The sequence below is a fragment of the Ovis canadensis genome, chromosome 3 (assembly GCF_042477335.2).
Source record: "Ovis canadensis isolate MfBH-ARS-UI-01 breed Bighorn chromosome 3, ARS-UI_OviCan_v2, whole genome shotgun sequence".
Taxonomy (NCBI): Eukaryota; Metazoa; Chordata; class Mammalia; order Artiodactyla; family Bovidae; genus Ovis; species Ovis canadensis.
In genome coordinates, this window is record NC_091247.1 from 87382980 (window position 1) to 87397007 (window position 14028).

The window sequence follows — 14028 nt, forward strand, 5'->3', positions numbered from 1 at the left end:
GCAATGCCAAAGAATGCTCAAACTACCGCACAGTTGCACTCATCTCACATGCTAGTAAAGTAATGCTCAAAATTCTCTAAGCAAGGCTTCAGCAATACGTGAACTGTGAACTTCCAGATGTTCAAGCTGGTTTTAGAAAAGGCAGAGGAACAAGAGATCAAATTGCCAACATCCGCTGGATCATCAAAAAAGCAAGAGAGTTCCAGAAAACATCTATTTCTGCTTTATTGACTATGCCAAAGCCTTTGTGTGGATCACAATAAACTGTTGAAAATTCTTTAAGAGATGGGAATATCATGCCACCTTCCTGCCTCTTGAGAAACCTATATGCAGGTCAGGAAGCAACAGTTTTAACTGGACATGGAACAACAGACTGGTTCCAAATAGGAGAAGAAGTATGTCAAAGCTGTATATTGTCACCCTGCTTATTTAACTTCTATGCAGAGTACATCATGAGAAATGCTGGGCTAGAAGAAGCACAAGCTGGAATCAAGATTGCCGGGAGAAATATCAATAACCTCAGATATGCAGATGACACTACCCTTTGGCAGAAAGTGAAGAGGAACTAAAAAGCCTCTTGATGAAAGTGAAAGAGGAGAGTGAAAAAGTTGGCTTAAAGCTCAACATTCAGAAAACAAAGATCATGGCATCTGGTCCCATCACTTCATGGGAAATAGATGGGGAAACAGTGTCAGACTTTATTTTTGGGGGCTCCAAAATCACTGCAGATGGTGATTGGAGCCATAAAATTAAAAGACGCTTACCCCTTGGAAGAAAAGTTATGACCAACCTAGATAGCACATTGAAAAGCAGAGATATTACTTTGCCAACAAAGGTCCATCTAGTCAAGGCTATGGTTTTTCCAGTGGTCATGTATGGATGTGAGAGTTGGACTGTGAAGAAAGCTGAGTGCCGAAGAATTGATGCTTTTGAACTGTGGTGTTGGAGAAGACTCTTGAGAGTCCCTTGGACTGCAAGGAGATCCAACCAGTCCATTCTGAAGGAGATCAACCCTGGGATTTCTTTGGAGGGAATGATGCTGAAGCTGAAACTCCAGTACTTTGGCCACCTGATGTGAAGAGTTGACTCATTGGAAAAGACTTTGATGCTGGGAGGGATTGGGGGCAGGAGAAGAAGGGGATGACAGAGGATGAGATGGCTGGATGGCATCACTAACTCGATGGATGTGAGTCTGTGTGAACTCTGGGAGTTGGTGCTGGACAGGGAGGCCAGGTGTGTTGCAATTCATGGGGTCGCAAAGAGTCAGACATGATTGAGCGACTGAACTGATCTGAACTGAGCTGAAAAAACATATGCTAATTTTATTAAGACCCCTCTCTAATCCCATCAAGGACATAGAATGTCTTCTGAAGTTTTAGAGTTTTACACATGATACCTTACTGGAATTTCAGTGATCTAAATATCAAATTGAAAACAAATCAAAAAAAGAAAAAAAAACAAAAACAAATCAGACATCAACTCTATCATATTTGTGATGAGGCAATATCCGATTTGGTGTCTTGGATCCAAGTGACTTGAATGGTGTTTATTTAGAATTGTTCGGAGATCTAAGGCTCTTCATTTGCTAGATACTAATCTAATGTACTGGTCGAAATAGATGTATATTGAAGTGGGAAGGGAAGTAATAAATCAGATGTACTGTAATTTTGAAGATGCTCCTCCACAGATAGCTGTATTTCCTGTGCACATTCCATGCCAAGCAACGTGGCTCACATCTCCATTTCCCTGGATTGTGATGGTGCAGACAGGGTCCCCGCGGAGTGGGCAGTCCTCCCAGTGCCCCAAAGGCAGACTGTAGCCCACCAGGCTCCTCTGTCCATGGAATTCTCCAGGCAAGAACGCTGGAGTGGTTAGCCATTCCTTTCTCCAGGGGATCTTCCTCACCAGATATCACAGGAGACACAGCTGGAAACAAAGACCATGTCTCTGCACAGTTATCACTGTAACAGGAGCTGATTAGAGGAAGATTCCCAAGGAGCACTGTGAAGCTTCCTGAATGGAGCCAGTTACAAATGTTATTTTTAAATTTTATTTGTTTATTTATTATTTGGCTGTGCTGAGTCTTCATTGCTGCATGGGCTATTCTCTAGTGGTGCTCAGGCTCCTGACTGTAGTGGGTTCTCTTGTTGCAGAGCGTGGGCTCTAGGCACAGGCTTAGCTGTCCCACAGCATGTGGACTCAACCCATGTCTCCTGCATTGGAAGGCACATTCTTTACCACTGAGCCACCAGGGAAGCCCGAATTTTATTTTCATTAAAAATTTCTTTTTTACAAAACACAAAAATTGTTGATGACTTGTAGACCTGTCATGGTAGTCGTCACAGTAGTCCTGCTTGTCCTAAAGAAAACTGCCATCCCGAGGAAACAGGCCTGCTAAGAACTCTCCAGCATGTGTGCAATAATGATTTTTGCCCCCAGTCCACAGTAATACTTTAGGAAAGATACAGATATTCTGTGAGTCATTTCTTAATGGATTGTTTGGATTTTTCCTTTTTCTCTCTAGGCTGCTAGCAGACAACCACATAGAAGGAGAACCATAGTAGCAAGATGATCTGGATCCGGATTAGACATTAGACAGACAGTAGACATGTACCTGTGTTAGACAACCCTCCTCTCTGAGAAATCTTCTCTATGGCTGCCTTCACATCCTGGGAATTCATGTGAGTCTTGAGATTAAATTGGGTAGCAGGATTGTCTCTGAAGATTCAGAACAAGAAGTAAAAATTAGCGGGAAAATTATTACCCTTGGAGCAAAGCAGAAATCAGAGTTGTTTTATATACAAATAGAATGGAAGCTGCTTCAAAACCTTAAGCTGGTGTTATACAATACCCCAAAGAACTGTTGGTGAGATGGGAGGACTGGGTCCTCGGCAGGGTGTGTAGAAAAAACTGATTCATTTCAGGGCTCATGAGGTGTGGGTTCCGGTTTTGACCGTGCTGTTTCCTAGCTTGGTGACCTTGGGAAGTCATCTGACTTTTCTGGGCCTCAATTTCCTCATTGAGATAAAAACAAAGATCATCACGTTCATGTTGCTAAAGAGCAGGACTGTTGTCAAGTGGGATTTTGCAAGTGTCAGGATGTACCCAGGCTGCCCCAGACCCTCCTATCCAGGAAGAGAGTCTCGGCTGATAGCCCCTCCCCCCTCACCCCACCGCGGTACCCAAGCACTGGAACTGCATGTTAACGGTTGTGTCAAGGAGAACCCATGGTTTTGTCTGTCTCATTCTGCGACTCCTGTGACTCAGTGAGAATATTCAAATCTTACATGGAAGGTCAACATCTATTTTACTAAAGCCTGAAAAAGGTTAGTTGGAGAGGAGTTAGAGTGAATTCAGTGGAGAAACAGAAGGAGAGCCCTTCTCTTAGAAAGGAGTCTTTTTCCTTAGGTAACAGGCTTGGGAGCAGCTGAGCAGGGAGGGAGTGTGGAATCTTTCATGATCACGTAGACTATGTGCCGGCAGGGACGAGGCCTCTGTGGGATGGATGTGTGTGGTCACACCCAGGATGAAGTGGGGATGCATGGTGAAATCACATCTCCCGAAGCACTGAGAGTCAGTCACTGGCAGGACCTCACGCAGGTGCGACCTTTAAGGTCACGCGGGGCCCTGAACTCCACATCCCACATCCCCTTCTGCAGTCCTTCTTCTGACTCATCAGCTCGTCCCCACAGTATGCATTCTTGATACCCTCGGATAATGTCCTCATCAAATACCAGGTCCTGCCAGATCAACCTCTCAAATATCTCTTGTGACTCTCGCATCCTTTCACTACCCCGCCCACTCAAGTTTGGACTTCGATCTTCTTTTTCCTGAACTATTCTTACAGCCTCTTACCTGGTCTTCCTCTGCCACAGTGGACTGTCCAGAGGATGTCTCACCCCACAGGTGCTAAGAGCCTGTCAGAGGTGGATTAACCTGCATGCTAATAATACCTCTTCATATTTGTAATATTGGGTTCTTTTTCCAAAAAGAATCCCCAAACTATATAAGCTTCAGAGTCCCCAAAGCCTGGATCTACCCTTGGTAACCAAAGAATATGAACTTTTCAGGGGCTGGAAAAAAAAAATCAAAACAACAACAAAGTATTATTAGCTACAAAACAGAAAATTGCAAAATTGATATTGACAATAATAACTATGTATTTGTCTACCAAACATAATGTTCTAGATACCCCATTAACTATAAAAATTTTAACTCATAGAACTCTAATTACATTCAAAAATGATTGGGGGACTAGATTTTTCTCATTTTGAAAGATTTCCTGAGTGTGTCTGACAATTGTGAAGAAATCATAGCTGACCATAAATTGTGTTGCTCATAGACAAATAATTTCAAAAGCAAAAATATAGATTTTTCTTAAGTTTTTACAGAAAAAAGATTAAATGTAGAAGCTAATCACCTAGTCATATCTATACTGATCCCCCAGAACCCTGTTCATAAGGCTGAATGCTGATAATTTTGTAGAGTGATTGATCACCCATTTCCCATACTACGTCTACTGTCAAGCCTTGTTATCTACAGTTATGTTCTATAAAGTTGTTGCAAACATCACATTAGCAGGTCTCTGAGCCATTGTTCCTAGGGAAAATAGGGGGTTGGATTCCTGTGGTCCTCTGGTCATATTTTCATCAATAGGTCAGGATATAAACTTGTTTTATGTATGTTTCTGTTTCAAGGTACCCAATTTAATATATGTTTCTTACAATAATTAATTATATGCACATTTTCTGTATCATGAAACACTAGCTGAAAGGGTTTAACGTTTTAAACCTGACCCTGGGTCTTGCTGTGTAGATTTGTTTTAGCTCTCAGCTTCATAATGGCTATCCACCGTACTTAAAAAAAAAGTAGTCATCATTTCATGAATTCGTAAGTTCAGCCACTTTTCCATTAGTTATTTTAGCAGTTTCTGGAGCAGATTCACATACAGATACATGAATTTCCTTTTTCTTTTTTTCTTTTTTTTGCTGAATATATTGGATCATCAACTCATTAACATTGAACTCATGACCGACAGCATAGGTTGCCTGGAGGAAATTTATCTAACACTTGCGGTTTCTCCTTAAGCACGTCACAGCCTTCTTGTGCTTAGAACACTGGATAGCACTTCAGTGCTACACTTGGGGCCATTAAAATTGTGAAATCATCAATGAATAGCTGGAAAATGTGCTGCTAAGTAGACTCTGAAAAGGACACTTGTTTACAGCACGAATTGAAACAAGGCAGAGCATTGCCTTGTTTGACCTCAGCTGGGGATGTTGTATGTCTCCTTCCTTCTCAGTGCACATCCACAAATGACTGTGAAAGTACCAGGAGTATAGATTTTGGAGATACAGGTACATTTTAGCAAGTAGGTGAATCTGCAAATATGGAACACACAAATCATGAAGGTTGACTATAACCTATTTGAGAATAAGCGCTATGTTCCAATATTTCCTCTCCCTGGTGCTTAGCATACAGGGGGTAATAGAGAATTATGGAAAGGAGGGAAGGAGGGAGGAATCTCAAATGTCCTTTCCTCTCTTAGACCATCCTGGGTAGAAGTGAATACCCGCCTCTGAGCCCCACACTCATCACTCTCTCCCCCTGTTACATCACGGAGGTAGATGAATCTATCTTCAGAAGCAGACAGATGAGCTATTCATATACCCAATGAATAGATGCTTTTCATTTTATTTAATGTTGTTTCTGTTAAAAATATCACCTCCCTCACTAGCTGGTAAAGTCCCAAAGAACAGAATCTCTATCACGGTTATTTATTTTTAATGAATTGAAAGGTTGGATCAGAGGACTGCTGAAACTCTTTCCAATTGCTAAAATTACCATTAGGAGCAAAACCACAGAACTCATCCACCAAGGGACTAACAGGAAAATGCAATCAAACCACTTAGATGAATTTTACATTAGTATGCCCTGCAAATGGCATAGTGCTTAGAGTGTGGTAAACACTCAATAAATCTTTGTTAAAATGTAATGTAATTAAATTATAGTAATGAATGATAAGTCTCTGACCTGCAGACTCTGACCACTCTCAGTATCAGAGTGCATGGGTGTATATGTACTTTTTTGGGACTGGTGGCCCTACACCTTTACCTGGTTCCTTTTTCAGAGCTGAAGATTATTTAAAAAGTTCAAAGAGACATGCCACTATATTTTTATGTAAGCAATATTTTAATTTGTAATTTTGTTAGAAGATCTCATCAAGGGAAAACACAATTGTTTCCCTCAGTGGGTATTAAGGATTTCCTTTGAAAGTAAGAGAAGAAAATAAACAAAGAGGTCTATAGAGCAAGAAGAAAACATCAAATTGTTTTATGTTTGAAAGGGGAGTTAAGACTAATAAAGAGAAATGACAGGGAGCCAGCATTTGACTGTTCATAGAAAGGACTAATTCATGCAATAGGAAAGGACTATCTTCCAAGTGTGTGAGGAGAATGAATGCCTATTGGGGAGCTCTGGATTTTAGAGGACTTCTGAGGCCCTTTCAGTCCTAAGGTTCCCGTTAGGTTCAAGTCCTAGTCTATTGATTCACCCCAGTCACATGGAGTGAGCCTCTCAAATGAATTTTGATGCAGTAGAAACACATTTGCTAATCATATTCCCTTTAGAAAGAAACTTTCAAAACTGTTTCCTCCAAGGCATCATTACTTTAAGGTTACAATAGAATAACCTGATTATCTTTCAGTTCAATTGCTCAGTCATGTCTGACTCCTTGCAACCCCATGGACTGCAGAATGCCAGGCTTCCCTGTCTGTCACCAACTCTCAGAGCTTGCTCAAACTCATGTCCATTGAGTCAGTGACACCATCCAGCCATCTCATCCTCTGTCGTCCCCTTCTGCCTTCAATCTTTCCCAGCATCAGGGTCTTTTCTAATGAGTCAGTTCTAATGGCCACATCAGGTGGCCAAAGTATTGGAGCTTCAGCATCAGTCCTTCCAATGAATATTCAGGACTAATTTCCTTTAGGATGGACTGGTTTGATTTCCTTGCAGTCCAAGGGACTCTCAAGAGTCTTCTTCAACACCATAGTTCAAAAGCATCAATTCTTCAGCGCTCAGCTTTCTTTATGGTCCGTCTCTCACATCCATATATGACTACTGGAAAAACCATAGCTTTGACTAGATGGACCTTTGTCAGCAAAGTAATGTCTCTGCTTTTTAATATGCTGTCTAGGTTGGTCATAACTTTTCTTCCAAGGAGCAAACATCTTTTAATTTCATAGTTGCAGTCACTATCTGCAGTGATTTTGGAGCCTCCCAAAATAAAGTCTTTTACCGTTTCCATTGTTTCCCCATCTATTTGCCAATGAAGTGATGGGACCGGATGCCATGATCTTTGTTCTCTGAATGTTGAGTTTTAAGCCAGCTTTTCACTCTCCTCTTTCACTTTCATTAAGAGGCTCTTTAGTTCCTCTTCACTTTCTGCCATAAGGATGGTGTCATCTTCATATCTGAGGCTATTGATATTTCTCCTGGCAATGTTGATTTCAGGTTGTGCTTCATCCAACCTGGCATTTCACATGATGTACTCTGCATATAAGTTAAATAAGTAGGGTGACAATATATAGCCTTGACATACTCCTTTCCCAACTGTCTTCAGTCTGTTGTTCAATGTCCAGGTCTAAATGTTGTTTCTTGACCAGCATACAGATTTCTCAGGAGGCAGGTAAGGTGGTCTGGTATTCCTATCTCTTTAAGATTTTTGACAGTTGATTGTGAGCCACACAGTCAAAGGCTTTAGTGTAGTCAATGAAGCAGAAGTAGATGTTTTTCTGGAATTCTCTTGCTTTTACGATGATCCAACAGATGTTGACAATTTGATTTCTGGTTCTTCTGCCTTTTCTAAATCCAGCTTGAACATCTAGAATTTCTCAGTTCACATACTGTTGGAGTCATTCTATTGACTAGCCTTTTAATTTTCATAATGCTAAAGTGTGATGACTTATGGAGTTAGTCACTGAGCTGAACCATGCCTGTGAACTCAGGAGGATGTTCTGGGGTAACCCTGGTTGCCTAAGGTGGCAGCAGGTTGGGTGATGGACTTGTCCCTTGAGGGCATTACTCAGCTCAGAGTGAAATGATTCTGTCCCTCCCCTTAAAGGACTGAGCAGCTATGGTCAGTGCAGGGGCCCAGGCCAACCTGCCGAGGGACTTAGCACAACTGGCCCCTTTTGAAAGGACACAGGCCTTTCTCACATTTCCTAGGATCAGAGATTTGGAGCAGAGTCTTATAATCAAATTTTGTGTTTAGAGGAGTATTTTTGTGTGTGTGTGTAATTAGCAGCAATAATTCCACCCACCACCAAAAAAATACAAAGTTAACCTGCAAGCATCTTCCTGCTGGAGGAAATATGGGCATGTACTCTGCTGATCTGAGGATTACTCTGGAGCCAGAGGGCTCTCCAGCTTGCTGCCTGTTACGCTGCAGGGCTTGATAAGTGCAGGGACATAGAATGTCTCGACAACAGTCTTTGGTGCTTCCCAAACTCAGTTGTGCATCTGGTCACCTGGGATTTTTTAAAAATATAGATTCTGTGGATTGGATGTGAAGTCTGAGGTTCTGCCTTTCTTATAGCCTCATGAGAGGCTATGTCTCTTACACATGACACTGTGTATCATGTTTGAATGGCAGTGTCTTCAAAGGGGGAGAATGGCTTTGAGATGATTCAAGCACATTACATTTATTGTGTACTTTATTTCTAATCTGATGTCACCGCTGATCTGACAGGAAGTACTGGTCCATGGCCCAGAGGTTGGGGACCTCTGTCTTAGAGAATGTTGTAAGAATCAAGAACATAAGCAGTGGGGCTGCCAGTGATATGGGGAAGGGGGGAGAATAAATAAATCTGCAGAAGGTGTGAGAAAGGCAGAGAGGAAGGAGAATGGGGCTCCTGAAGCCCTAGGCTGGTGACCGGGGGGAGACGGGAGATGGGAGGGTCCCAGGGCACAGGGGTCACCAGATAACAGCACACCCCAGTTTTTGGGCATTGGGATTTTTAAATGTTCCCCAAGTAGTTCTAATGTGCACAAGAGTGGCCGTCTGCTTCTCTAGCAGAACGGTCCAAGGGTCTAGGGAGAATAATCTCAGCATGGCATGGATGGGGGCCCCCCAGAGAAGCCCTGGTGATGTGCAATGCAGGGTCAAGGAGAACCCATCCAAGTAGAAAGGGCAGGAGACAAGGGCAGGCTTTGTTTCTTCCCTGGGAGAACTGTGTGGTGGGAACAGAAAAGCATCAGATCCTTGTGTAAACTATTCCCAGCTCACTCAGCCTAGAGTCTGTGTCCCTGAGGCGTGTGGCTCAGGGGTTCGCCTGCCTTGAAAGAAGAGGGGTTGAGAGGTCTTTGCAATTGCCCCTAGGCCCTGGAGAACCCTTCCAGGGAGACAGGCAGCTGTTCTGGGTCCTGTCACTTCCCCTACAGGCAGTGTAGACGGAGGGCTTGAGGAGTGGATGGGGCAGGGGTTGGAGAGACCCGAGCTCTGCCAGGTGCCGCCCTCTTTCCAGGGAAGCCAAGCTGTCCCTTCCCCTCCCTGGGGGTTAGTGATTCTCACCTTGGCTACAGATTAACATACTAGCTTCTGGGTATTTGCCAAATTCTGGGTTAATAGGTCTGGGGTAGCACCCAGGCATCAGCATTTCTAAAAGCCCCCCTGGTGACCGCAACCTGATGTTGGGACCAGGCAGCCCCTTCCTGCTCTGGGGTCCTGTGGTGCCAAGCATCTCTCAGGCCCCCTCCTATGGGGGCTTGTGCCCCAAACCCTCTCACTCCTTCACGTGCTGCAGACTCAAGAAAACGTGACAGAAGGGTCCTCCTTGCCAGGCGTAGCAGTTGCCGATTTCTGTTGCAAACTTAGTGGCCGAACCAACACACTTTTCAGTTTACAGCTCTGGAGGTCAGCAGCCTGCAGGGGCTCTCCCCAGCAGAGCCACGCTCCCTTTCAAAGGCTCTCAGAGACCATCATTGCCTGGTCTCTTCCAGCACGTGTTTCTTGGTTTCCCTTCCCTCCATCTTCAGAGCCAGCCATCGCATCTCTCTGAGCCTCTTCCATAGTCACGTCTCCCTCAACGGATAATAGCTGGGAAGGGTTCTCTGCTTTTAAGCACTCAACTGATTAGACTGAGACACCTGGGCATCCAGGACAGTCTCCTGTCTCATGGTCCTTGACTTTAATCACAGCTCCAGGCCCCTCTGGCTCTGATGGAATATCTTGGTGGGGGCTCCGTGCTGGACCTAATAAGTATAACATCGGGTTTTGAACATGCAGCAGCCATCTGCTCAGTCGGTCTTGTTTGTGAGGCTCACTCTGTTTACATTTCTGTTTCCCTCTCAAGTTACATGAAAAAAGGGCCAAAATGTTCTTATAATAGGGATTTCTGCTTCTGATACATTGCTGGAAATGATAGGTCTTCTTATGAAGCCAGTTTTTGCTGTTTCATGGGAAACCAGTGAATTGATTCCACACAGCCAGGAAGGTTGTTGCCTCAGTGAGTTATCACAGCCGTGGATTCCAGGGAGTCAGACATGGGCAGCTTCGCAGCCATTATTCCGCCCATCGCACCACACCCAACACCTGGTTTCTTCCCCCAAGTCTGGTTGCCCCACACTGGACGGCTCACCTGGTCCACGGTAGCCTCTGAGCATCCTTCCTGCTTTGGGGGGCAGGAAGGGAGGCTCAACTGAATGTGACCGAGGGTGTTCAGTCTGGGCTGAGTTGGGTGGGCTGAGAAGTAAAGTAAGGAAATGCAGCCCAACTTTGAGCTATAACACAGGACACCTGTCAGAGAACCATGAGCAAAGAAAAGGATTTCATTTTGAAATGAAGAACAACCAATATTTTGCTCTATTCTATAGCTTGTTTTCCAGTGTTGGTACCCTTGGATAGATTACCAAGTTCAGAAGAACATGTACAATTCTGTTCCATTTGTACTGAAACTGGGGATGAAGACAACATTATATTGAAGGTCCAGAGGGTATTCAGTACCCATGGATCCAGGCAGCAGCTAAAATGTAACTTGCTTGGCTTCACTGTTCTGTTTGCTACAGTTCACCGAATAGCTACTTGTCTGGCCATTCTTTCATCTAGCCTCTTAGTGTTCACATTGGTCTTAAGCGCAACCACAAGCCTGTTGGCTGCTTAATTCTAAAATGAGACCACGTGCGCAAAATGAGGGCTGGGTCCTTGGCCTTTTCTTCAACAGGGTCTCAGTCCTCAGTTTGGTGGAAAACTTCAATAATCAGGAGTTTTCTTGGCAGAGAAGCAAAATTTTTGAAGTCAATTTGGTTTCACATTTTAGAGATTAACCCAAGATTTAATATCTATCCTCTCCCTAGTGGTCAAGCATTAGCTGTGCATTCTTAGGGAAGTCACTCAGCCTCTCTGGGTCTGTATCAAATGTGGACTCTCTTACTGGAGGTGCGTGGTGACTGTGGAAGGAACGCTGTGGTTGCTGAAATGTTAACCCAGTCTTGGGTTCCAAGCCTCTGCCTGTGCAGAGAGAGGATGTGGGAGATGGAGAAGGTTGGCACCACCCGGGCTGAAGAGCTCCCCCTGGCCTGGACCAGAAGTAGGAGCCCAGCCAGCGAAAGGAGAAATTACAGAAAGGGGCAGAAGCCACGGGCCTGGCAGGGGATGATGCTGGGCCACTGGGGGGAAGGGCAGAGAGGACAAGCGGAGAGCAGAGGGGATGCAGGGAAGGAGGAGGGAGGGGCCAGGGACCCGCCAATCCCGTGACATCACTCTCCTTCCACCTGCCTGCCTGGGCTGGTTTCTGTTTCTTGTACCCGAAGTATCTCTGTGTCGGATGCTTAGGGACCAGCAGGTGGAACAAACTCTGCATTTTGTCCATCAGGCCATTGTTCTGGTTCTCATATTTTTATTTCTTATTTGCCTTCTGTTTCCTGTTCATTGTATGAGGCTTCTAAATCCCAAATTCTAAAGTCTAAGTTCTGACTCAGCTCTAGGAAAGCCAAGCAAAAGAATGTTCTGGGGGAATCTTTCACGTGGACCCAGGGCAGTGCTGATGAGGGTGAGAGGCCCGAGAGGAGGAATAGGGAGCTCCGATTCCTCCCACCTCTGCCAGCTCCTTCCCAGCCTACGCCTCGCCTTGGGAGCTTGTTCCTGGCGCGGTGGGGATTCCTTTTAGAGACTGTTTCCTTACTGTAACATGAGGAAGTGGAAGTATGAGCTTTCTAGGGCCCCCACTGCGCTGCGATCCTGAGAGAAGGGGGCTGATCCCCAGTGGCGGGTCGTGACGTGAGTTCTAGAATCTAGTGAGAACCCAATGGGCCAGAAAGGGGACCAGTTTCCCAGCCAGCCAAACACTGGTGAGGCCTCTTCCAGAAACACTGGCTTCAGATCTGCGTTGACCGCTGCCCCTCACCATTCCCTGCTCCACACCCTCCCCTTCTGCACACTAAGACCATTTGCTGGAGAAAGAAAGGACGGGAGAGCTGGGGCAGATATAAGAGCATTTTCAGCTTTTACTTCTGGGTGAGTGGATTTCCCCTTCAGCCTCATCACACCCTCCTAGTGCTTTTCTCCAACTGATTTTGTTCCCTCGACGGACGTATAACCTCTGTGCCGCCATTGTTTCCTTGCTCATCACTCACCCACCTATTCAGAACTCGAGGCTGGAAGGGAGACGAAGTGCTTCCAATGGGTTCGCCCAACGTTCATTGATTGGCTGTCTTCTTAGTACAGAGCCAGTCACTGAATTATGAACATCTGGGCTGGCAGAGCCCTAATAAATCAGCCTCTCCGCCTGCCTCGGACTTCACCGATGGCAGCTCTTACACGGAGAGGCTAAGTGACTTGCCTAAGGTCACCCAGTGGAGCAAAGGCTAGAATTCAAGATGTCCTGTCGCTGGTTCCTTGTGCTTTCCACCCCACCCTAAGGCTGAAGATGATGGATTGGCTTGAGCAGAAAGTGAAGGAAAATAGACACGTTTCCCTTAAGGGCTTTAAGTTAATAAGGACCTGGGATGGGAAAAAAGGACAAATAGCAAAGGTATTTTTAGAAAGTGACATTGGAAAGCATGGCGGTAGACTCTTCCCTGTAAATGGTGATGACGTTAAGAACACAGTGGGAGAAAATGTTATTTTGAGAGGAAGAAGCCTTTATTGAACTGTTTTTCCTACCCTGCTACATTTATTCTTTAATCCGTGTTCCCATCAGCACACCAAACAGTCTGCCTGCCATTTTTCTTTTCCTTGACATATTTATCGCCTTATTTTCATATTATCCTATAAACTCTGGTATACACAGCTTTTAAAGCAGCTATTTTTTAATGCAAGATGACACACCAAGCTTTAAATCCCTCAATAAACTGACCAGGGACATCTGCACTAAAACACTTACATTTCCTCCCCAGAGAAGCCTGCTATTCATTTGCTATCTTTAAAAAGAAAAACAGGAATGAAAACAGGTTGGCGTGTTGAAATACAAGAAAACAATGGCCCAAACCACGTTATTTTCCTACTTCAAGATAAAAGGCTCCAGAACATCTGACACTGAGAATTAACATTTGTAGCAAGTGTTTATTTTTATATATTTGACTCAGATTGTATGCAAGTGCCACTTAACTCAGCGATTTTTCTTCACCGAAATAGAAGGTGGTGTTATATATGTTATTGGAATTTAATTCTAAAAATACAAATGTTATAGGCCCTTGTGAAAGCAAAGCATTCTTATTCCTTTGGAGATCTCAGAACTAAATGTCCTAATGTCTTTGACATAACAACATTGGTTAAAATGCTGCTCTAAATGTTTGAAGGGTCTGGAGACATCCTGGCTATTGTCAGGTTTTTTTTTTTTTTTTAACTTGTCACGAAGCACAAATAAGCTGTGACTGCTGCTTCTGAGCAAGAGGTACCAAGGCCTAAGTTAGTTTCCAAGGCCAAGGCTGAGCTACAGATCTGGGGGATGAAGGGGGAAGGTTGTGTCCGAGATCCTTTGTGAAAAGTGAGACAGTTATCCTACCCTTACTGGTTCTTGATCAAAAGGCCAC

General features: G+C 44.3%; 1 protein-coding gene across 2 annotated transcripts in view; it reads right to left on the reverse strand.

Moving 5' to 3' along the window:
- VIT (vitrin) overlaps positions 1-14028 on the reverse strand; it is a 125485-nt gene that overhangs the window by 11501 nt on the left and 99956 nt on the right. For both annotated transcript variants that reach the window (XM_069583542.1, XM_069583541.1), the window contains one exon: positions 2615-2718. In XM_069583542.1, coding sequence (XP_069439643.1) covers positions 2615-2718 — 104 coding nt within the window. The remainder of the gene's footprint in view (positions 1-2614; positions 2719-14028) is intronic.